Genomic DNA, 25,141 nt, shown 5'->3' on the forward strand with positions numbered 1-25,141 from the left:
AAGATAATAATTTTACAAATGGACAGTCCAACTCTATGTCATCTTTCATAGCACAACTCAGTGTCCTCACTGTGAGACCCTGGAAAATCCTAGATCCCATGTCTACTGATGGCGCTAACCTGCCAATGCACAGTCTTTGGTGTGTAGGGCAGTGGCTCTAAACTTGGGCCTGATCCTCTCCCAGTCCCTGAGCTGGAGGCTAGAAAACCAACCTGCAATTCCAACTCTACCACGGGTAGCAGAGACTTTGGGCAGTTCCTCCTGTGAAATGGGGGAAAATCTTCATCTCACAAGGATGCATGAGAATTAAATGAGAAGATGACGATGATGTCCATCATTGATTCAGTACTTGTGATGTGCCAAGCTTTCCTCTAAATTTGTTATCTGGATTAATTATCTTAATCCTCATCACCACCCCATCTAATCACATCCTCCTGTTACAGATGAAGACCTGGAGGCACAGGAAGTTACTCACCCAAGGCCACACAGGTCTTACGGTGCAGATCTGTGTCTGGCTCCGGAGTCAGTTTTTGCAACCAGGACACTGCAGCCCACAGTGATGGCCAGCAGCTCTCACCCACTGAGAAGCTCACTACATGCCAGGCTAGGAGTTCACTGCCTGTATGCATGATCTCATTTAGTCCTCACAAGGTGCAAGGCAGGCAATGGCATTCTCCCCAGCACACAGATGGAGGAACTGGCCTTGTTCAAGCCAAACCACCTGTGGGCATGGGACTTGGGACTTGAACCCAAGGGTTATTTCACTGCCAGGTCATTTTTTTCCTAGTCACCATATTTAAATTATGAGTTTAAATATACTGGGGTGAGGGTGGGGTCCTGAAGTCCATTTAGAGAGCTACAACTAGAATTAGAGAATAAAAGAGACAATATCAGTGTGGAATACTCAGAGTAATAAGGAAAGGTGTGAAGCTTTTGTTCCAACTATAGACATGAGAATGCTGTGTGTGTGTGTGTACAGAATGGCAGTGTCAAAAACAGATTTCTTACTATGTGTCGTACTAAAAGAAAAGTTGGAGCAGGCTAATATCAAGGGAAGCCCCTGGCACACAGTAGGTGTTCATTCAATACTAATTTCCCTACTCCCAGGTTTACTGCTCTGGGCAGGGCCTCCCACACCTCCTTCCTCATCCTCCCCAGGACTAGAGAATGAACTGTCTCATTCTGAAGCAGCCACAGTCTCATTATTGGTAAAAGCCTATGATCTGAGTGTGTTAGGTACATAAGGTACTGAATTAAACATTTTTAATATGTTTTCTTTAATAAATATGTAAATATTCATATAAACCTGAATCTATGAAAACATTCCTATGGGCTGGGATCAACGTGGCAGCCAATACATCTGAAGTGAGAGTCTTTGCCCCACAACCAATCTGCCATGATTTGCATGTTCCCCTCACTTGGTTCCCTCTGTTCCTCTGAACTGTAGAGAGATCTGCCTTCCTCCCTCTCCTGCTGTGTAACCCTCTCCCATCCCCACCCTGGCAATCCCGGGAAAACTGTGCAAGCCAAACACAGGCATTGGGGAAGTGTAAAGATGGTGTGGGATGTGGTAAGGAGTCTCTCCACGATGCCAAAGTGTTACAGACCCTGGCAGAGGGTGTGAGGGGGGCAAGTGTGCCGCACCCACTGGCCAGGTTCGATGAGCCTGAGGAGGGGTGGTGAAGGATTAAAGAAGACAGACAAAGGAATACAGCTGGGGCTAGGTGGGATCACTGTTCCTGGAAGAGGGAACAGTGACCCAGCCTGCAAGCTGAAGCTCTATTTTATAGTCAGAGCACAAAAAGCAACACGAGGGGAGTGGTCAACATGTTTACAGTGTTCTTGTGAGTTTCCCCTTGTTTTAGCAGCACTTGCTGCACCTCCCACAGACCATTAGCTACCCAGGAAGGAACTAGGGAGGACTAGAAGGTCAAGCTTAATTATGCTAATAGGGCTCTGCCCTCCAAGCTGGGACTTGTTTGTGGCCCTGCCACAGGTCAATCCGAGGGTTGGCCCTATAGCCCCTCCCCAAGCATTCTGGCAATCTAGGGGAGTGATCACGCTGCTCATGGTCACCCCATCATATACACGGGGCTGTGAACACAAGGGCCAGAAAAGTCTCTGACTCCTCTCTTCAAGTGAGCCCCACGCATCTTTGGGGTGGTGATGACAATCACATTCAGCAGCAGCAGCTCGGTTTATATTTGTGGGATCTGGTGCCTGTAGATGGAGATGGACTTCCTAGTGACCACAACTTCCTGCTCTTAACTTTGTCAGCGTCACTTAACTTGCCATGATGGGTGAGGGTGAGGTCAAGGGGGGAGTCATTGATGGCAACTCCTACCCATGTTGCCAGTGGTGGAAGCAGCCCTGGTGGCTGACTCACCAGAGCCACATCTGTTGACTCCAGGCTCCACCGTGTGTCTCAGAGGGAGTGGCTGGCACACCAAATGGGGCAGGCAGCTCTCAAGGGGAGAGGAAAGAGCTCCATTTACTTCTGAATTTAAAACTCTAAGCCTGATCCTCCTCCCCAGCTTCCCATAGGTGAAGGGAGAAGGATGAGCTCAACAGATGGGCAGAGCCTCTGGGATGAACTCATTCATTCATTCATTCATTCATTGCCCACCAGGTGCCAGGCTTATGCTAAGAATGGGGTTTCAGTAGTGAACAAAAGCATTCAGGGTCCTGCTCTCATGAACCCTCCTGTTGAGCAGAGAGATGGATGGCAAACACAAATCACATCAATAAGTACTTCATTGTAATTATAACAAGGTACAGGGCGGAAAGTGGATGTTGTAGAGCACTGCACCTGGAATCTTAACAGCACAGCTCTGGCCTGGGGATCTTGCTAAAATGCAGACTACAGGTCTGCAGGGCAAGGGAGCTCCCAGGTGCTTGCTGACGAGGCAGGCCCAGGAGCCACACTCTGAGTAGAAGAGTCTAGACCAGTGGTCAGCAAACCGTGGCTCGAGAGTCACATGCAACTCTTTGGCCCCTTGAGTGTGGCTCTTCCACAAAATGCCACGTGCGCGCGCACACGTACAGTGGGATTGAAACTTCGTGGCCCATGCGCAGAAGTCGGTTTTCGGCTCTCAAAAGAAATTTCAATTGTTGTACTGTTGATATTTGAGTCTGTTGACTAATGAGTTTGCCGACCACTGGTCTAGACCATGAGCTAGTAAAGAACCGCAAATTACAAAAAGGTATCACAATTCTGGGTTAATAAAAATACATCTCCATTCCTGAAATTACAAACTCAAATGCATATTGGGACCAAGAAGGTAATATAAATGAGCAAAATCAAGATCACACTGTAATATGAAGAAACTAAAGCTGGGGTCTGTGTGTGTAAGTGCACACTTATGTATGACTGTGTGTGTATGTGATTGTATGAAGTAACTTGCCCACACTGTTCATTCATTCATGCACTCAACAAATGTTTATTATGCTCCTACTGTGGGCTAGATCTGCAATCCAAATCCCAGAATTTGTTAATTTAATATTCCTTCTGAAGAAAGCATGTGGGCAAGAAGGGGTCAGATCCAAATTAAAATCCTATTCTGCTTCAATAAAACTGCATGACTTTATGCCTGTGACCTTCTCTCTCTAAGCCTCGGTTTCTACATCTGCAATATGGGGCAACATCTCACTCCCCACAGCTGCTGCAAAGATTACACAGGTATGTACCTACCACATGGTAACTGCTCAACAGGCAGCAGCTATTATTAGCTTCCCAGTCTCTCGAGGGCCCTCACTTAAGCCATTTAAATCCAGGAGCCCAATTTGAATGTTCACACTTTTTTTTTTTCTTTACTTCTCACTGGGAGGATTAAGAAGCTAATGACTCTGAAAGCAGCAACCGCTATTAAGATGTCTAACTGGCCCCCAGAGGCTGCTTCTAACTGATCTCCGAGATATGAGATAATTTCTAGTGAGATGTTCTGAAGCAGGTCTTTGCCATAAAAGGTGTGGGTCTATAACTGTATCAACTCAGTTCTCTCATGTGGGTGATAGAGATTGCTCCCGGACCAGGGGCAGGGACAGTAGGAGGAAGCACTGTATTAGGAGTCCAGAAGTGAGCACCTCAACTTTTTTTTTTTTTTTTTTTACATTTTTTTATTAAATTATTATCTGTGTACATATTTTAACATAGCCTCCCCCCTCCTATACATACCCTCCCTCCCCAGAGTTTTATGTCCATTGGTTAGCACCTCAACTTTGACTCTCATGGAGTGACCATGTGACAGTGAAGAAGTCATTTGTCCATCTTGGGGCTGTTCCTGAGGACTGAAAGGCATGAAGCCAGAGTATCCCAAGGTGTGGGGATTTGAGGGACTATGCATATACACACTTTTATATTTAAATCATCACAGACTTATCTTAAGGAGTATGAGAATCACAACAAGTGTACCAGAGTTGTAATTTTTCATTTCTGGAACTGGCCTAAGCCATCCTTTTAAAACGAATTTATTGAAAGGGAGTTGCTTTAAAGAAAAACGAGTAAGCAAGTGACAGTATGAATATATGGCGGAGAAAGGGGCTTGAGAATGTGTGAAGTTTGTGAGATGCCACCATAAGTGAAAGACCTTTGCCCATGGAGGAGGGCATTAGGTAATTCATAATACTCAGTGCCCTGTCTCAAAAAGAAGGGATTGTTAATTTCCTTAACGCTAAACTAATTCTGTTCTGTGCCAGCAGGGGTCATTCTGGGTGCCAACTCACCCAGGAAGCCAGCTGAGATAGAGCTGGGAAAGGTGAAGGTGACCTGTGGCTGCCCAGGTGAGGACCTGTGCAAAGCTCTGGGCAGCTCAATCGGGCTTGGGTGGAATGCACAGAGCCTGCCAGCCCCAGGCTGGAACCGGTGAGACTGAAACTCACAATCAGACCTGGCCAGGCCCAGGGCAGAGGAGTTGAGTTGCAGGAAGTCTGAGAGAAGATGACAGCCCAGCTTGTGCCATAGGGTGGTGGTTTCGCCTTTCCAAGGAAACACTTAAAGAGATTATAGCCTTGGCTTTTGCAAAATGTATCTGCATTTTAAAAAAATATATTTTTATTGATTTCAGAAAGGAAGGGAGAGGGAGAGGGAGAAACATCAATGATGAGAGAGAATCGTTGATTGGCTGTCTCCTGCATGCCCCTCACTGGAGATGGAGCCCGCAGCCTGGGCATGTGCCCTGATCGGGAATCGAACCATGATCTCCTGGTTGGTCAGCACTCAACCACTGAGCCACACTGACTGGGCTTTATCTGCATTTTAAAAGAAAAAAATTTCTCTATTCAACTTTACTTTCTTAGTTCTGTAACTTCCCTGCCACCCTTCTTCCAGAAGATGGAACATGATTCAAATCCAATTTTCCATTGAATGGTAACGAAGGATAGCTAATATTTCTCGAGTGGTTCCAACAGGTCAGGCACTGTGCTAAAGGATTGCATGGCTCTTATCTCTTTTATTCCCACAACAATCCAATGAGGAAGTTTATTATCTGTAATTCTCACACCTGCAAAATGAGGTTGGTGAAGTAAAGGAAACTTTATTAAGAGTTTAAAGCCAATATCAACCTGAAGTTATCTGTGATTCCTCAAGACTGTTCTGTATTCATCCAACTGCCCATCCATGCACTTGCCCATCCATCCATCCATCCATCCATGCATCTTCCATTCAGCTATTCATTTATCCATCCATCTACTCACTCATCTATTCACCTATCTATCCATCCATCCATCTATCCATCCACCCACCCACCCACTTACCTGTCCATCCATCCACCTATCTATCTATGCACCCCCCACCATAAATAATTTTGGGGCATCTACCATGAGCCAGGCACTGAGCAATGTAGTCATTTGGAACAGAAATGAAAATACATACATACAAATTAAAAATTATCTTTGTCTTGGAGGAATTTAGTATCTAGAACAACAGTTCCCAACCCTGGGTGCACAATAAACTTGTTTGAAGAGCTTAAAAAAAATCTTATTGTTTAGGTCACACTTCTGACCAATTAGACTCTGAGGGTAGGATTTGGACATTAGCATTAATTTTTTTTTTTTTCACTTCCCAAGGGACTCCAACGTATAACCAGATTTAAAACCAGTACTGGAACCTGGTCCTTAGAGTGTGGTCACTGGACCAGCAGCAGCAGCTTACCCGGGACTTGTTAGAAATGCACATTCTCAGAGTCCCCGCCCAAACCTTTATAGAATCAGAAATGCTCGGGGTGGGGCTCTTTGATCTGTGTGCTAACAGAACTTCCAAGGTGATTTGATGCACAAGAGGATTTGAAAACCACCAGCTAGCACCTTGCTACTCAGAGTGCTGGTGGACCACAGCGTAGGCATCACTTGGGCGCTTGTTAGAAATGCAGACTCTGAGGCTGGATCAGAATCTGGGGTTCAACAAGGTCCCCAGGTGATTCTCTGCACATTAAAGATCAATGACTGAGTGAAGAAGTGGGGACTCTGGAGCCGAAGTGCCTGGGTTTGATTCCTGGCCCTGCCACTCAACCTGTACGACTTTAAGCTGGTTACTTAACTTGGCCTTGCCTCAGTGTCCGTACCTGGAAAGCGGGGTCCTAGCCTAACAGGAGAGTGATATTACATGAGAAACAGTCAGTGTACTCCTGATGGAGTCAGACCACCCAAGTTCCATTGTGGCTGTCGCTAAGCTGCGCCTCTGATCAAGCTGCATAACGACCCTGAGCTGCCGTTTCCCCTGGTGTAAAGGGAGGTCAGTAAGCCCCCACTTCTCAGAGTTGTGGGGCCTGAGTGCATTCAGACATTAACGTCGGGCACACGGCCCAGGGTTCGCTACAATAGTGACAGAGGAAGAGGAGGAGAACTAATCTAGATTTACACTGCTCTGAGTGGTGCTGGGCACAGAGTATGTGCTCACACAAGTTAAAGACACAAGGTAGGGACTCACCCATGGGACAACTGCCCCAGGCTCCCACTGTGGCAGCCAGGCCCGGGGTCTCTAAAGCGCTCAGCATTTCAAGAGAAACTGGAAATCCAGATTTTCATCTGAACTGTCCCAATTTTTATAACTTTTATTTAAAACATGGTGTAACACACACACACACACACACACACACACACACACACCAAAACAAAAAAACAACAAAACAAACAAACAAAAAAACAAAATCAAAACCAAAACAAACAAACAAAAAAACCTCGGCATGCCTGAAAGTTAGACTGGCCTGTGAGCTGCCAGTTTGCAACGTGCAACTGTGGCTTTGAACTCACTGTGGTTACTGGAGTCGGAGGACAAAGACAATGGAATGATAGGTTAAACCATTGTACCATGCCCCCAAGCTGGGCCAGGCACTTTGTATAATATTATTTCATTTCATCTTGCAGTAAGCGCCCTGTCATGATTATGCCTCCCTTTGATAGAAAATTGAGAAAACTGAGGCACAGAAAAGCTCAACAATTCGCCCAAGACCATCGGGCGGGTTGGCAGTGGAGCTGGGACTCAGACTTGGGTTTTCCTTACTCACAGCCTATGCCTTGTCCCATCTCCTGGCTCTGAAATGAAGATGATCTTAAGGTAACTTGTGCCTCTTTTCTACAGAGAGAAAAGGATGACTGACTTTGAGTGGGGCTCAATACATCTTCTCCAATTCTGTAAGAGCCCCAGGGCTTTCCACACATGCTCCTAAGTGCCAGGGAGAACGAGGTGGTGTTCTCTGCCCTGCGGTTTGGGCATGGGAGCCCAGCCCGTTGGTGGCACTCAGAGGAGGCTTGTTCCCGCTTCATCACCGGCATGGAAAGGAAATGTCATAATCATGGTGACATCAATAATGACTCCCAGAAGCCTGGAGTTGCTTAAAAGCAAATTCCTTGTGACGTTATAGTACAACTAGAAACACATATGGTCTTCCACGACAGTTACATAGCATTTGTGCCCCATGAGCTGGCATCAAACCCAGATGGTGAAGGAGAGACAGCTGGGGGGGGGGGAGGGGGTGTCCCAGGGTACAGGCAGCGAATCCCACAGCTGGCCCAATAAAGGGTTAAGCCCAATGGTAAACAGAATAGCTTAATGCCTTTTGTTAACTCCAGCTCTGCCAGCTCTGCTGACAGATCCCAAACAAGCAAACAATAGCTGGAATTGTTCTAGTGAAAACTCGTCTGGCTGCATCATTTGCCAATAATTTTAAAAACAGCGTAACTCTCCTCTGCTTCCTTGACTTCAACCCGACCAGAAAGCAAAAGGTGGACGGGTTCTTGTCCCAACACCAACCCTCTTTAGACAAGACGCCTGCTTGGAGGGCAGGAGGGCGCGGAGGGACAGGGCGCGGAGACCAGGCCGGCCCTGGAACACGCCTGAAACTGTCTACATCTGGGAAGGTGTCAGCAATTCTTGGAATTGGAGACCGAGACAGGAAGTTCAGAGCATGAACGAGCACACTTTCCCCGCCAATGACTAGACAGAATTGTCAGCAACGTACGCTCAAGTTTTGGTCCAGAGGCAACAATCTAAATGACCGGAGGAGAAATTGTTCTAATGACGGTACTTTTGAAAGGATGGGTGACTAACTCCGATAGCCCCTTACTCTATTCCGCCGGCAGGGCAGGGACCACCTCCGGTCCACCATGGCTCACGCCGGGAGGCCTACCTTCTGTGCCACTCAGAGTCCGGACATCGGCGTCAGCAGTGAGCTTCAGTTTACCCACACAGGTGCTGTTTACAGTAAGACTGGGTGAGAGCACTAGTTCTAGCATTTCCTTGTACCTGAAAGAAAACAAAGGGAAATGTAATTTATTCATCAATTATGCATGCTTACTAATGATTTCTCTTTCTTTCCCTAAGAGTATAAATATGAAAGCTGATTACCTAAAGCCAGCCGTCTTTTAAATTCTACATCATAAAAATTCACTAAACTTTTCATCAGAGGGAAACGAGGCATTGAAATGAAGTACTTGCTCCCCTCGGGAGAATACGCCCACTTGATTAAAACTTTCCCCTTCTTCCTCCTATATTTTGCCATTAGAAAAAAATTACCATTTGGTCTCTTTCAAATGCCATGTGAATGAGCTGGAGTGAACCAGGGAGACTTCTCAGGAGAGGAAAGGAGACACGGTAGGGAGAGAGTGTTTGAATTTAGATTCCTCAAAGCCAGAGGCGTGGGGAGAAGTCCGAGTTGACTGTCGTTAAGAGGGGAAATGGATAAGGTATTCCGGGTGTGACTTGCTCAGATGGAGAAAGGCTCCGAAGGCATCACTGATATTGAAGTCCCTCTCTAGGGAGCAAAACTCACAGCCCATCACTGTGGTCCCTCCCCAGAAAGAACACAGTAGCTCCTGCATTACTTACAATTTTGATAAAATGTGAACAGAGGCAGGGACAAGTCTCCTGGGCTGTTTGATTGAAAACTTTTCCAACCCTTGCACCATGTCAGTACTTATTCCTCCCACATTCCTACCCACTGTGGTTAGGAAATGAGGTTTCCGGTTCATGAGCACAACATTGTACATGGCAGTTAGCAAAGGACTCAACTACAACCAGCAACGTTTGGCACTGACTCAAGTTGTCCTCAGAGAAAGGCTAGGTTTACTGGCTGCACATCCGTATCCAAGGTTAGGATCCGGATATCATTGTGTTAATAAACGCCACATACTGACTGAAGGAGAAGTGGTTATGAACTCGGATTTCTTCATGAAAAGGCTGTGGGTTCAAATTCCAGTGTTATTATTCCCTAGCCAGAGCAAGTGACCAAAGTGCTGTAAGTCAAAGTGTTCTCACCTGGACAGTGGGGGTTATCAAAGTGCCTCCTTGACGAGGTCATGGTGAGATGGAAAGAGATGATACATGTAAAGAAAGGACTTAGCAGTGGCAAGCCAAATGCCCATGAGTAACCAGGCAGTATGCTCACACAATGGAATACAATACAGCTGTGCAAAAGGCTGAAGGAAGCACAACAGACAGATTGCCAGGCAAAGTTCTGAGCAAAGAGGTAGGAGGATACCCAAGGGATGATACTACTTCCATGAAGTGCAAAATACACAAACTAGTATTATATACTGCTTAGGGATACAGACATATGCAATAAAAATATAACAGTATGTATAGAAACAATAGATACCAATTTCAGGACAATGGTTAACTCGGGAACAGTATGAGGGAGGGGGGCAATTTGGGAAGTGGTACCTTGGGAGTGTCACCTGTGTGTGTGACATTTTCGTTCAGGGGTTGACATTGACTGTGGCCCATCAAAATCCAGCCTGCCATCTGTTTTGTGTGACCCATGGATTACTTTTACATTTTTAAATGGTTGAAAACAATCAAAAGAAGAATAACATTTCAGGATGTGAAAATTATATAAAATTCAAATTTCAGTGTTCATAAACAAAGTCTTTTGGTGCATAGCTCCAAATTGTCCATGACCACTTTCATGCTGCAACTTCTGAGTAATTGTGGTGGAGACCCACAAATATTTGATATCTGCCAGAAAATATTTACCAGCCCAGTTTCAGTTTGTAAACAGGGTGATGGGCATACTACTGTTATCCTCGGTTTCCTGATTACCTCTGCTACCTGGCATCTTTGTGCGCCTGAAACACTAAATTAAAAATGTTTTTATTGATTTTACAGTGAGAGAGGAATGGAGAGGGATTGAACCAGGGACCTGGGCATGTGTCTTGATCGGGAATTGACCTGGTGACCTTTCCGTGCATGGACAATGCTCAACCATCTGAGCCACACTGGCCAGGGCTGAACCACTTAATTTTTTTTTTAAAGGAATAAATCAGTTATTGTAGGTCTTACACATATGAAGTATTTTTATATATACTTTTTGATCTGATAAAAAGAATTCCACAAAAATCAGCTTCTATTGCTTATATCTTTATATTATTGGATTCACATTTAGTTCCTAAATGTTCCCAGGTATGCATGTATGCTGTGTGCCTGTTTTCTTGTTCCCTGAATGCCACAGACACTCCAGGAGAGAGGCATAGAAGTCTCATTCTTTGAATATTTCAAACATGTTGTACGGAGCTCAGCAAATAGTAGACATTGAACCTATTGTCTGACTGTAGGTGCCAGAAATTTGCATTTTATCTAAACTCATTCCCTTCATCCTTTTGCACAAAGGTTATTCAGGGTTAAAAAATAAACAATGATGTAAAAGATAGCACTGGTCTCTAAATATCCAGATGTTATGAGTATGGGTATTAGAGGCAGCAAATTGTTAAGGACCAAATCCAATTAAAAACAAAATGAATTGTCTCTCTGCATCTTCAGGGTTTAAAAGTCATTGTCAATATTTTTTAAATATATTTTATTGATTTTTCATAGAGAGGAAGGGAGAGGGATAGATAGCTACAAGCATCAATGAGAGAATCATCGACCAGCTGCCTCCTGCACACCCCCTGGGGGTGTGCCCACAACCAATGTACATGCCCTTAACCGGAATCAAACCTGGGACCTTTCAGTCCGCAGACCGATGCTCTATCCACTGAGCCAAACTGGTTTCGGCCATTGTCAATATTTTAAAGTAAAGCAATTTCATACAGAAACTTAGATTTTCAGCTTCTCTTGAAAAATGGAAGAATAGTGCCACATTTCTGCATGACAACAATTGGCTGGAGCTGAGTAGTGGCAGACCAACTTAGTGAAGGCCTATAGGCTCCAGTTTGCCACAGTCCCCACCCCTCCCTAGTGTCTTACATTTGACTCTCCTTTTCCATTTATATTTCCTCCTGGTCTCTAAAAGCCTTTGCATTTGAAACCCATCAGGAAAGCCTGACAAGAAAAGAAATAGCAATGTGACTTCTGGCCTCAATCAAATAGCTTATTTATTTTACTGAGTGTTGCTGTCATCCTCAAGAGCTCTTAGCACATCCAAACAGCATTTGTTGACATTACAGCAGAGCAGGAATGTGTTTGTGAGTTTTAACTCTGGGACAGAGTATTGCTGCTAAAGCTTTTGGTGTCTTCACCCCTTGCCTAATATCCTTGCAGGCCAAGCAACATGGAAATCATCTGTATTTTCCCAACAGCACTTGACACAGAATCTTATTCATTCTGTCATCTGATTGACACCTGTGGAGATAGGAAGAAGGAATGCGTGGAGGAGGAGAGGGACTAGAAAGAAGGGAGGGAGGAAATCTAGAAGTGAGTGATTAGCTTCTTTCAACAAGATTTTTAAAAATTCCTGTTTATCCTCATGTTTCCAATTCATCCTACATAATAACTCTAATGTATTAAATGTGTCTTCTTAAACGATGTCATGTTTTTTTATGTGACAGACATGTTTTAATTTACATGAATAGTGTTGTCTTAGAGATCTCATTCTGTTTATTAGACTTCACCCCTAGTCTGCACTATGATTTTAAAATGGATACATATTGCTGGATGATTCTCTAGCTTATGGCTAGAAATCCATACTGTATAACCGCTCTATTTATTTATGCATTGCCCTAATGATGAACATGTAGGAAGCCTTCATCTTTCAGCCATCATAAACAGTGCTGCAATGAACATCTTCATTTGAATAAATAAATATTTAAAAAATATAAAATATAATAAAATCATAAAACATTTATGTATAAACACATATATTCTTTATATATATAAATATGTTTTACTTATGTATAAACACATATGTCCTATGTGTTTATACATAAATATGTTTGATGATTACATATATAATATGGAGGATTTCTGTGCCATTGGGTATACATGAACTCAACTTCGCAAAGTACTAGCAGACTGCTCTTCATAATTCCTGTATTAATCTAGATTCTCACCAGAAGTACATAAACATTCTAGTTTCATAAATTCTTTTTTTTTTTTTTTAAAATCTTTGTTTAAAGTATTTCATAAGTCTCCTTTTCCCCACATTGACCTCTCCCTGCCCACTCCTGCCTCTCAGCACTTGCCCCACCCCCCTATTGTCTGTGTCCATTGGTCATGCTCATATGCATAGATACAAGTCCTTTGGTTGTTCTCTTACCCTCCCGGTAGTTTGATAAATTCTTGCTAACACCTTGCATTGTCCACCTTTCTAATTTTTGCCAAGCTGAAGGGGTGGAAAATTGTACCTTAGTTGTTTTAAGTTGTATTTCTAAGATTACTAGTGAGTTTGAACATATATTCAACTTAATTATGGGGCATATAAGTTTTGGAGAACTGTCTATTTGTATCCTTTATCCTTACCAATTTTTCTATTAGATTTTTTGTTTGTTTTCTTGTTGGGTTGTTGGAGTGCCTTGTATTGATAGAATCTAGAATTCTATAGTTTTAGATGCTATAAGTTTCCTTAATCTTTCATTTTCTTTATTTATAGTGCTGTATAGAATTAAAAATGTCATGTATTTGCCCAATAAGTTCTCTCCCTCCCCAAATATAAAAATTCTTCCCCTAATCCTTGAACATTAAAGTTTGTCTACATTTTAATTATTGACATGGATTTTTTTCATACTTAAGTCTTTAATTCATCTGAAGTCTGCCACTTAGTATGATTTAAAATTGCATTTCCCTCCAATATCGGGAAAATGAAAATAAGCCATTTTCCCTAATATGTATTCAACCCTCTAACTGAATTTACTCCTCAGATATTCTGGGGTAGTTTTTATTTTGGTTTAATCTCATTACACAATAATAAAAAAAAAAAAGCCACAAAACATTGTTTTAAGGCACTGGAGGACAACCAAGGCAGGTGTGAGGGCCCAAGATCCTAGAGAAATGAGAAATGGACTGAGTTAAGTATGACCTCTACCACTTTTTCTTGCAAGACATTTGCCAATTTATAAGCAAAGGGAAAGAAAGTAAGGGTTTAGAATTTTCTATTCTCATTGGGCTGGGGAGACAAAAATTGTTATTCAGGGCTACTGAACTATGGCAGTTAGCAAATATCCTAGAGAAATGAGAACAATAGAGAAGTGAGTCTAATATTGTTGACAGTCACTACCTTTGAGGCATTTGCTGATACCTAAGCTGGGTGGGGTGAGATCCAGAGAAGTTAAACAGAAAGGGGTAGCTAAGAAGGCAAGAAACTAAGCAGAGCTTTTGGCAAAAGCATATTTTGGAGTTCATGGTCCATTAAGGATGAGAGGCCTTGGTAAACACACCAAGATTTTATTTTTAATTTTACAAATTTTTATTTTTTAATTATAGTTTAACATACACCAAGCTTTTAATTGACACCCCTGAAGGGTTATTGTCTTGGAGCAAGGGCACACCAAATAAAACCTGCCTTCAGTCATCTTAATCCCTTACTGGATCAAAGTGGTTTGTCTCCTACTTATTACCACCTACCAGAAGAAAAGTAATTTTCCTTTTGGAGAAGATGTCATTTTCCAAAGTCACCATGATTTTTATACACAATGCTTAGCATTTATTAAAAATCACCAGGCATGCAAGGATATAAGATGAAATGATAACAAAGACAAAAACCCAAATCCATATAAGATTCAGATATGGGGATTATCAAATATGGATTCCCCATCAACTTTGATAATATAATCAAGAAAATAGATTTAAGGTGTAGAATGCCACCAGAGAACTAAAATCTTTTCTAAAAAATCAAATGGAAATTCTAAAACTGAAAGTACAATAACTGAAATTCAGAACTCAATAGAGTAATTGAACCACAGATTAGATATAGCAGAAGAAAAACTAAATGAACTGGAAGATAAGTCAGTAGACAAATCTCAGAAAGAAGCTTGGAAAATAGGTTAAAAAACACCATAAAATAAACATGGGACATGGAGAAAAGGTCTAACATACATGTGATAGAGGCTATAAAAGGACAGGAGAAGAGAGAACAAGTTAGAAACTACATTTAATGAAAAATTGACAGAAACATTTGCAAGACGCATGAGAGATATCAAACTCATGGAATGAAAAATTTCCATACCTCCCAAGCAGAATAAACAAAGAGAAAACACTCATGGGCATATATATCACAGTCAAACTGTACATGTGTGAAAACATATTAATCTTAAAAGCAGCCAGAGAAGAAATAAAATACAGGTTATCTATAAAAAAGGAGAAATAAGACTTCTCAACAGAAATGATGACTATCAGAAAAGAAAAAAAAAAAGAAAAGAAATATCACCTGCCAATGTAGAATTTGATTCCAGAAAAAAAAAAAATCCTTCAATAGTGAAACAAGACAATATTAAGATTATTTGCCACCAGGAGCCTACACTACAAAATAATGTTCTGGGAGCATGAAAATTCTTCAAGGAAAGGGAACTACATAAAAAGGTGACTATATGATAGGAGAGGGATAAACAAAGTTAACTTGTTTTAAGGACCTTGCATTTTCCTGGATGTGATAAAAGTACTAATTTATAGTAAAAGATTTGCTGAAGATATATGCTACGATGTTAAGGGTAACTAGAGGACAATAATTTAAAAATGGCTACTAACAAGCTAATAGAGGAGAAAATAGAATAATAAAAATGCTTGAGTAATCCAAAAGAAGGTAGAGAAAAAGCATAGAAGAGATGGAACAAATCTATATATATGAGCCAAGCAACCAGAATGACCGGTCCCTATGACGCGTGCTGTGGATGACGCGTGCTGTGGCCAGCCAACTGGCCTGATGGGGGTGGGGGCGACCAGCCAACTCCCGAGTCCCTTCCCCATCGCCAGGTGGCCCTATTGGGGCAGGCCGGCCGGACCCCACCCGTACACGAATTTGTGCACCTATCCTCTAGTAGAGAAATAAAATAAATTTGAACTCAAAATTATCAATAATTGTATTAAGCTTAACACACATTTACATTACATTGCAATAATTACATGAAATATAAACAGAATTAAAAGACAAAGATTACAAGTCTGGATTTAAAAACTGACTACATGATTATTACAAGAAACCCTTTTAAATACAAAGATACACCAAGATTCAAAGCAAAATATTATAAAAATCCATATGAAGCAAACACTAATCAAAAGAAAGCAGAAATAGGTTCAAATTGACTTGACAATTAAAACCATAATCAAGATTGAGAGGGACACACAGTAAATGATAAAAGAATCAATCCAGCAAGATATAGCAATTAATAAGTTTGCCCTTCCCCCAATCAATTTGCATGGTATTGACTCCAAAAGGAAATAAGCCACTTGACTGAGTCTAGAGCTTTGGTAGGCAATGCCAGATTGAATCAAACAACCCTATAGCAATTCAAACATCATCCTGTGGAGGCAAAGAAATAGGTAACACTAACAAAGCGGAAGCAGTAGAATTGTGATGCTCACAAAGTAAGCAGGACCTTAATTTAAGAACCTGACAATTGTTCTTTCTTGCTATAGCTTAGGAGGCTGCTATCTTGCAGAAGCAATCCATTCATTAAAAGTATAGCAATACAGCCGAAACCGATTTGGCTCAGTGGATAGAGCGTCGGCCTGCGGACTGAAGGGTCCCGGGTTCGATTCCGGTCAAGGGCATGTACCTTGGTTGCGGGCACATCCCCAGTAGGGGGTGTGCAAGAGGCAGCTGATCGATGTCTCTCTCATCGATGTTTCTGTCCCTCTCTCTTGCTCTCTGTAAAAAAAATCAATAAAATATATTAAAAAAAAAAAAGTATAGCAATACAAATAAAGAAAAACCCTTCCAAAAATTCTAATCATAGCTCTCATTTCTCAGGCATCTCTTACATGCCAGGCAATTAAACCATTACTTTTACATCATTTCCTTTAATTCTCTCAACCACCATGGGAGATAATAGTTATCTACCCTCTATTACCCCATAGGCCGACTAAACACAGATTTAGGTCTGAGTAAAGCACAGGCACCAAGGAAATGTGAATCATTCCTATTTAGTGAACATATCCCGCTCTGCCACGAAGATCTAAAAAGCAGCTTTTAAAATTTCAGCACAAGGTGAGCTTTATGTTTGCGTTTTGTGGGTCATATTGTTTTATTGTTGAATTACGTGGGGCAGTGGAGGAGGGAGGCTGATCTCTTTGGTGTTTTGAGGCCTCTGAAGGTCTTACCAGGCCCTGATTACAGTGCTCTTTTTACAGAGAATTCTAATAAAAATAGCTAACAGTTAAAGAGCACTTACTCTGGAGCCAAGAGATCTTTGCATATATTGGCTCACTTAATCCTGTGAAGTTAGTAGAGATGAGGAGACTGAGGTTCAGGGAATGACCTGGTGGTTAGTGCTAGAACCAGAATTCACAAGCAGGCACTCTGGCCCCAGTGTCTGTGATCTTAACCACAGCTCGTAAGTAAAACTGGGTCAGAATTTGAACTCAGGGCCCATCCAGCTCCACTGTATCCCCAAGCCACTGGGTCAGAGCGCCGGCTCTGTCATCTGCCACAGGGGCTCAGATTCCAGCTCTGTGTCTTACCAGCTGTAGGACCTTAGGCAAGTTATTTCCTGTCTCTGAGCCTCATCTATAAAGATGAAGAAAGTAAGAGCGCCCTTCCTGGCAGGCTCTTCTACAGATTAAGCGAGAGAAGGCATGAGCCAGTGGGTGCTCAACTGACATTGGAGGGGTTAGCGACCTCTGACATGATTTGCATTCACACAGACAAAAGCCTGAAACATACATCCCCGGCGGACCCTGGGACCTGCCATGAAGATCATCCGACAACCACTGGTTCCTACTGTGGCCTGACGGACAGAGTTGAGTTCGTTTACAGTTTAGGGGGAGGCCCCCTTCCCATCTTCCCCTCTCCCCGCCTCACAATTACCTGAAATAGGAGACCAGCTTAGCCTCTTGGCAAGGGAGGGAAGAGGGAAATCAGTCTAACAGAATCTGGAGGGGGGCACAGGGGATGGGGGAGGATAGAAAGACTTAGCTTCTCTTTCATGAAGGCAGGGAAAGGAGGAAAGGTATGGGATTCATTTACAAAAAGTCTCTGCCCCTGCTGCATTGTTGCAAACCCCTTAGCCCCGCTGCTTGCTTCCGAAGCAGGCCAAGAGCTGCAGAAAGAAAGAGGCATTTGAAAGCCCCAGTCCTCTGGCCTTTTCCTTGGCCGGCTGCTGCCAGCGGCTTGCACCATTTGTTACCCTTGTCACCACCCCTGTCCCCAGGGACGGGGAAGCACTGGGGGAGAGTGAGGCTGCTGGAGGAGCCTGAGAGATGACAGCTGGAAGGTGGGGGGTGGGGGAGACTTCAAAGGCTGGGAGGGATCAAAAGCAGATGGAGGGTCCCAGGCGGGAGGGGAGCTCACCTTTCCACGCCCCTGCCCCCCAGCACACTAGCTACCTTTGCTGAGAACAGTGGCCCTGCCTGCTGGTGGAGAGGACAGATGGCCAGTCAGCCAAGAGGACTGGAGAGGAGGCCAGCTCCCAGCATCTTTCAGGGGCTTAGAAATCCAAACGTGCCAACAGCAATCACAGGTTTTTCGTTGGACAGCAGCTGTGGCCCAACCTGGACATTTCTTGCCACCTCCCTCCCCCCTCCCCCCACCATCCACCCCCACTTGATTTCAATTCTAAATACATCTGCTAGGCACAAACTGGTTCTGCCCCAGTCTCCCCCGCCTCAGGGGGGAAGTTGCTCACATTAAAAGCCCAGGATTGTCCCCCTCCTCCCTCTCCGTCTACTCTCATATCCAATCCATCTCTGGGTGTCATCAAGTGTACCTCCTAAATATCCATGGAACTCACTGACTGCTCTCCACCTCCATGGCCATCACCCTCTCTGCCCTGGACAGCTCCCACAGGCTCTGCACTCACCTCCTTGAGGCCACGGTGGCCTCGGTCCAGGTTGTTCTCAGCGCAGAGGCCTGAGGGACTGCAGACAACATAAATGAACCTGCGTCCTCACCTTACCCTCGCTTACAACCGCCAAGGCTTCCCGTTATTCTGAGACTGAAGCCAAGACACAGCCTTGATCAGGCTTTCCTTCCGTCCATGTCTTGTTCTAGCACCAAGGCCTGTGCACCTGCTGTTCCCTCTGCTTGAATCACCACTCCCTCCTGCTGACCCCTCAGAGGTCTCAGCTCTAGTGTGATTTCCCAGGCCCTCCCTGAGCATAGCCCGTGCCTCTAGGGCAGCGTCCACAGGCCCACATCCCACCCTCTCACAGAGCAGTCACTATAACAAATTTTCCAGGCGAATGTAAGTTATTCATTGGTCTTCAGACTATAAGCAACCTGAGGGCAGGGATATTGTCTGTTTTGTCACCAATTACATTCCCCAAATCTTCTGCAGGGCCTGGCCCTTGAGAGCTGTTTAATAAATATTTGTGGCATAATAGGTGAATTTACTGTATGAATAAATGTATTCATTCAGCCAGTATGGACGGAGTTCCTGCTATATGGGCTGGTCACTGCTATTGCTACCACCCCAGATGGGATACTCATTTATATGCCTGCCTGGCCCCTCTAGGCATGAGTTTGAGACCCCTTGGTTCACTCTTCTTCCCAGTGTTAGGACAATATGTAGGACATGGTCAGAAGGATGTGGATGTTGGATGCTACCATCCCCAGGCCATCCCAGAAAGGAGAAGTGGTCTAAAAGTTCCAGGTGACACAAGGTACTCGTTAATTGTGGTTATGAGTCTATTAAGCTCTGCCTGGCTGCCATGTCTTTTGTAGTCTTGCTCCACCCTATCCCCCCATAGTTTATTATTTCCAGCTTTATTAAAATGTAATTGACATATTATGTAAGTTTAAGGTGTACATGAGATGATTTGATACATGTACATGTACATATTGCAAAATTATCTCGGTGGTCCTGCTTGGAGCTAAGAAAGCAGGAGGAGAAAGTAGGAACTTCCAGAGACTCAGCATGGAGCCATCACTAAGAAGGAGCATGCAGGAGCAGTGGGGCCCTGGGTTTGGCTTGGTAGGTCTGGTGGCAATAGCATTCTTTCTTTCTTTGGGGGAACTGTGTCTCCCCTACTCTCAGACAATGTGGCTTGGGTGGGGCTGACCCTGAGCCTGGCAATTAGCAACTCCCATCCCCCCATCGACAGTGACTGGCTCAGGGGTAGGGGTCACGAGTCAATGGAAGCTAATGAGAGGCCCAGGGTGAGCTCCTGCAGAAGAGATACCCTTTCCTGCTGGGCATGAGCCTTAGGAGGTGCCTATGGGGAGCTGCTGGCAATACAGGGACATGGCCTACATTTGAATAGCACTATCTTAAAAGACTGTGACCCCCATTCTGGTCACATGTGCATCACATCTTTGGAGCTCAGTGTGAAAGTTCGAGTAGAAATCAACTACCTACCAGTGAAATTTGGGGGCTGCTGTTACTGTGGCCTACTTCGGTGTCCCCGGGAAGACCCCACATGCTACAATGGTGCAGGCACAAGCCTCTTCTCCTGTCCACATCCCTATCCCTCCTCCCCACCTCCTTTACAACAGGGAAGGTATCACTTAATAGAAGCTGTGGGGGCAGGGCTGGGATACATAGGCAACCGTCTGCTCAGATGAACAAGGTACTTTCAGTCTCCTCTCCAAAGGTTATGAAGAAAGCAGATAAAGTAGGGACACAGTGGATGCTAAATTCATTCACTGATTCATTCATTCATTCATTCATTCAGGCTGCCAATCATTTGGCATCTATTCATATCGCATACAGAAAATGAAAGTCTGCTCTTTTTACTAACTTATTTCACTTTTTTTTTTTTTTTTTTGAAGGCCAAGGCCTGTTTTAGGCACGGGGAATACAACATCAAATCAGACAGACCTGCTTCCTGCTCTCATAAAGTTGAGATCTAGAGTGGGGCTTGCTATCCAGTCTTAGGTGTCATTCATCAGGCGTGACTCCAGAGAGCTGGGATATGGACAGCCTAGTCTCATAGCTGTGTCTCCTCAAGCTGAGAAAATAACTGCATTAACTTTTCTTTCTTAAGATAAAAATTTAACCACCTAGGTAATACCTCAAAACATTTGTAAATAAATTAAAAAATTTTAGATAAAACTAAAGTTGCCTTTGACCACCATATCCCAATTACTAACAGGATGAATAGCTCTGAAGACCTTTCTCTGGACATCAACATACACAAACGGTCAATTACTAGTATGTCTCTATGTACAGTATTTTATCAACATGTTTTAAACAATGTCATCGATCCGTACATCCTATTCCAAGACTTTTTTTTCACTCTAATCATAAAACTATCTATTTTAAAAAATATTTATTTCATTAATTTAAAGAGAGGAAGGGAGAGGGAAAAAGAATTAGAACCATGGATGAGAGAGAAACATCAATCAGCTGCTATCTGCATGTTCCCCACTGGGGAGGAGTCAGCAACCAAGGTACATGCTCTTGACCAGAATCAAACCTGGAACCCTTTATTTCAAGGGCCAATGCTCTATTCACTGAGCCAAACTGGTTAGAGCATAAACATATCTGGATTTTTTTTCATGTCAGGATGCAGAGATCTAGCTTATTCTTTTTCCCTGCAGCTCAGCATTCCCAGGTATGTCTATACCCCAGTTCCTTTCAGCCAACTTCTATTATTATAACCAATGTCACACGGATGGCCTGGGACAGACATTCCTGGGCACACAATCATGGAGCTCTCTAGGTGTGATACCCCAAAGTAAAATTGCTGGGTCTACCTTTGAAATTGTCAAGGACACTGACAGAGTGGCTGATCCAATTTATATTCCCAAATAGTTGTGTCCTGTCCTCACCCTTGCGTTGTTTCTATTCCCTGAGCTGAAAGCTTTTATCCAAAACCCTCATAGGAACACATAGCAATTATTTAAATACGCCTCCTCAGAGTCAGCTCCTCACCAACATCGTTCAGCCTGATGTTGTAGGGAGTCCTGTGGGGAAGGAGAACCAGCCCGGGTCTAGAATCTTAGCTTCAGACTAAGCTCTCCCACCCAGGCGGATATATTCTCTCCATGGGAACTTGGTGCAGAATAAAAATGGTTGAGGGAGAGTTTTATCACACTCCCCTCATTCCTAATAGCATATGAAACAAGGGCCCTTTGTTTTGGCTAATCCAGTTTTGCTGTCCACGGGATATATTTTTAAAACTTTTTATTTTGACTTCATTATAGATTCCTAACAAGTTGTAAAAAAAAATAGTACAGAGAGGTCTGGGGTATCCTTCCCTTAATTTCCCCCCAGTGATCATATACTACACAACTGGAGCGCAATATCAACACCAGGAAATGGATATGGGTGCAATGTGTGATCGTGTAAAGCTCGGCATCATTTTATCACACCGATACAGAGAACTACCGGTATTCCATCACCACCAACATCTCCCTATGCTGTCCCTTCCCAGGCTCACCAAGCCCCGCCCCCAGCACCTCCAATCCCTGGCAATCACTAATCCGATCTCCAACTCTAAAATGTCATTTTGAGAATGTTATGTAAATGCAATCATACAGTATATAACCTCTTGAGATCGGCTTTTTAAAAAACATGACTCAAGTCCATATGCCTGCATTTTACAATGCGCTTTCCCAATATTCCCTAGGCCCACAGAGGCAGCCTTCAAAAAGTACCCAATGTGCGGTGACCAACCGGGACAGGACCACACACATTCTGCTGATTTCAGGTTGGGTTCAACAGGGCCCTGGAGCGAGATGCAGAACTTTATAGAACATTTCTCAAGCAGAGCCATAGAAAAAAAAAAAAAAAGAAAAACCCAACCCAACCCACAACCGTCAAAACAAAGCACAAAATGAAACACCGTGACGTTGCCTGTAAGGGAAGGCCCGGCCCTGCCAGTGATGGCTGGAGAATGTCAAGTGCTGGAGGCGACGGGGAGCCCCAGCACGGGCCCCCCAAGAGACAGGAAAGGAAGCTGCAGGCTGCAGGCTGCATTCTCTTCGGTTACAAAGGCATTTTGTTTTGACTTTACATCCTCTGCCCTTTGTGGATACCACACAAGCATCGCTGCCCGTCACTGTTCCTCTCCTTCTTGCTCACCCAACCACAACCGACCGCAATGACCTGAACCCATTTTAAACTATCGTAAGCCATGGAGAGACTCATTCTGAAACTCCAGACGAGGGCATTTTAATTAACTGAAGGGGAATGGATGGAAGGAAAATACTGGAGAAATGATGAGAGAAACTGAATGCTAAAAACTGAATATTAGAATACCTTCACGCTCCCCAAATCCTTATTCGTGCCCCCAGGAAGCAATGACCATTACCTGGAGGTAAGAGTAGTCCACATGCAGTAAGTGCTGTCTAGGAGCCAGGCACTGTTTTAAATGCAATTCACGTTTGAGCTCACTTAGTCTTCCCAGTAGCCCCTAGAGGGGAGGGAAAACTCGGATCCCATCTTATAGAGGAGGAAAGCGGGGACTGGAAGTTCAGGTCACTTGCCTAAAATCAACTCTAAGTGGCAGAGATGGACTTAAAGCCAGGATGTCTGGCTCTGAATGTTCTCCTCTCCTGCCATCTGCCACCGACAGCAGCAGATGTCTTAAAATTAATCTTCCCTAATGACCGATCTCCTCTGATTACATCATTACCCTGCGTTTTTAAATGTTTTTCTTCTTGTTTTGAGGCTGCCTCAATTTTATATAATCTCATACAGTGAGATTTTTCTTTTTCCTCCTTGTTTGTACTTTTTGTTCTCTCTTTTTTTTAATGAAAAATCTCAAACATATGCAAAAGCAGACAGAATAGAAAAATGAATCACCAAACACCAATGACAACTACTTTCAAGATTTTTTTTTAAAGGTTATTTATATTTTATTGATTTTTTATAGAGAGAAAGGGAGAGAGATAGAGAGCTAGAAACGTCAATGAGAGAGAAACATCGACCAGCTGCCTCTTGCATACCCCCTACCGGGGATGTGCCCGCAGCTTGATTGGAATCGAACCTGGGACCTTTCAGTCTGCAGACCGACGCTCTACCACTGAGCCAAACCGGTTTCGGCTACTTTCAAGATTTTATCACATGAGTCTCTTCTAAGCTTTTTTATTTGTTTATTTTTATCTTCAGTGAAGTTTTAAAACCAATTTTGAATTTGAAGTCTTTTCTCTCTGCCACATTGCATTAGAAAATATGGACATACCTAACAAAATTCACATCCACACCTGTGCTATCTTAAAAACGATCCATACTCTACCTCTCCCCCAACTGTCTCCATGTGGCCTTTTAAGGCTGGTTTGTAAGATTGGGATCTAAACAGAGTCCATGTGTTACATGTGCTTAGGTACATTTACTTAATCTAGAATAGCCTCCCCTCCTTTTTATGCAGACTATTGACATGTTGACGAAACTAGGTTGTTTTGCAGAATATCTCACGTTCTGGATTTTTCTGTTTGCTTTCCCATGGTGGTGTTAACTTATTTCCCACATATTTACTTTAAAATTAAATTAGGTTCACAGTAATTGAAGGGTGGGGCAGTAATGCTTCGAAGTTCTTCCCGCTCATTGCATCAGAAGGGGCACAGCGTCCAGGTGCCCCTTCTACGGATATGAATAGGGGTCAGTGGGTGTGGGTGGCGACACTCTCCTTCTATTTTAAAGTTCCCCATAAACCTCTGATCTAATGGTTTCATCAGACTTATGGGATGAATCAATTATTTCATTAGGGGCTTATAAATTTAAAAAAAATTAAGGGAGAGAGAATATTAAACACATTCATGGTAAATTGCTGTCACAAATCTTTCTTCACTGCAGTCCCTAACCAGTGAAGCCAGCTGGAGCCAGGAAGAGTGGGGTGACTATGCAGGCTCCCTCGGGTGCTTAGGTGCCTGGGTCAGACCCCAGCTCTGCCACTTCCTAGTGGAATGGGATCTGGCTTGACATGTCTGCCTCAATTTTCTCATCTTTCCAGTGGGGATACAAATGGTAGCACATCCTAGGGCTGTGGTGAGGATGAAATGACATACTATTTGTGTAGTTCTTAGAACAGAACAGGATCACAGGAAACGCTTTTCTCCACCCTACATGGGAAAGGCCAATCCTCCTATATAATAAAAGAGAAACATGTAAATTGACCATACCTCCACTATGCTCACCAGCCAATCAGGAGTGAGTACGCAAATTAACCCAACAAATATGATGGGTTAATTTGCATACACAGGCACCAGGCAGAGAGCAGAGTGGGAGAGCAGAGAGGGAGAGCTAGTGGCTTGGGGGAGGACTTGGCAGAGTGGGAGGCTGTGGGAGGGAGACAGAGTAGAAAGGGAGCGTGGGGAGGACCAGGAATGCTGGGAATCGTAGTTCTGGTGGCAGATGGATCTTTTAGACCACATGTGTCAAACACAAGGCCCGCGGGCCAAAT

At 43.6% G+C, this 25,141-nt stretch overlaps 1 protein-coding gene across 4 annotated transcripts in view; it reads right to left on the bottom strand.

Moving 5' to 3' along the window:
• Positions 1-25,141, bottom strand: part of EYA2 (EYA transcriptional coactivator and phosphatase 2) — a 202,288-nt gene that overhangs the window by 123,442 nt on the left and 53,705 nt on the right. For 2 of the 4 annotated variants that reach the window (XM_084887493.1, XM_084887492.1), the window contains exon 2: positions 8,622-8,737. The exons of 1 other annotated variant lie outside the window; for it this stretch is intronic. In XM_084887493.1, the coding sequence (XP_084743619.1) occupies positions 8,622-8,727 (106 nt within the window). In that variant the 5' untranslated portion in view covers positions 8,728-8,737. Of the gene's footprint in view, positions 1-8,621; positions 8,738-25,141 lie in introns of those variants that run through there. One more of the 4 variants, XM_084887494.1, reaches the window with a different exon arrangement.

Source organism: Pipistrellus hanaki (assembly GCF_964339955.1).
Source record: "Pipistrellus hanaki genome assembly, chromosome: 6".
In the NCBI taxonomy this organism is placed as follows: Eukaryota; Metazoa; Chordata; class Mammalia; order Chiroptera; family Vespertilionidae; genus Pipistrellus; species Pipistrellus hanaki.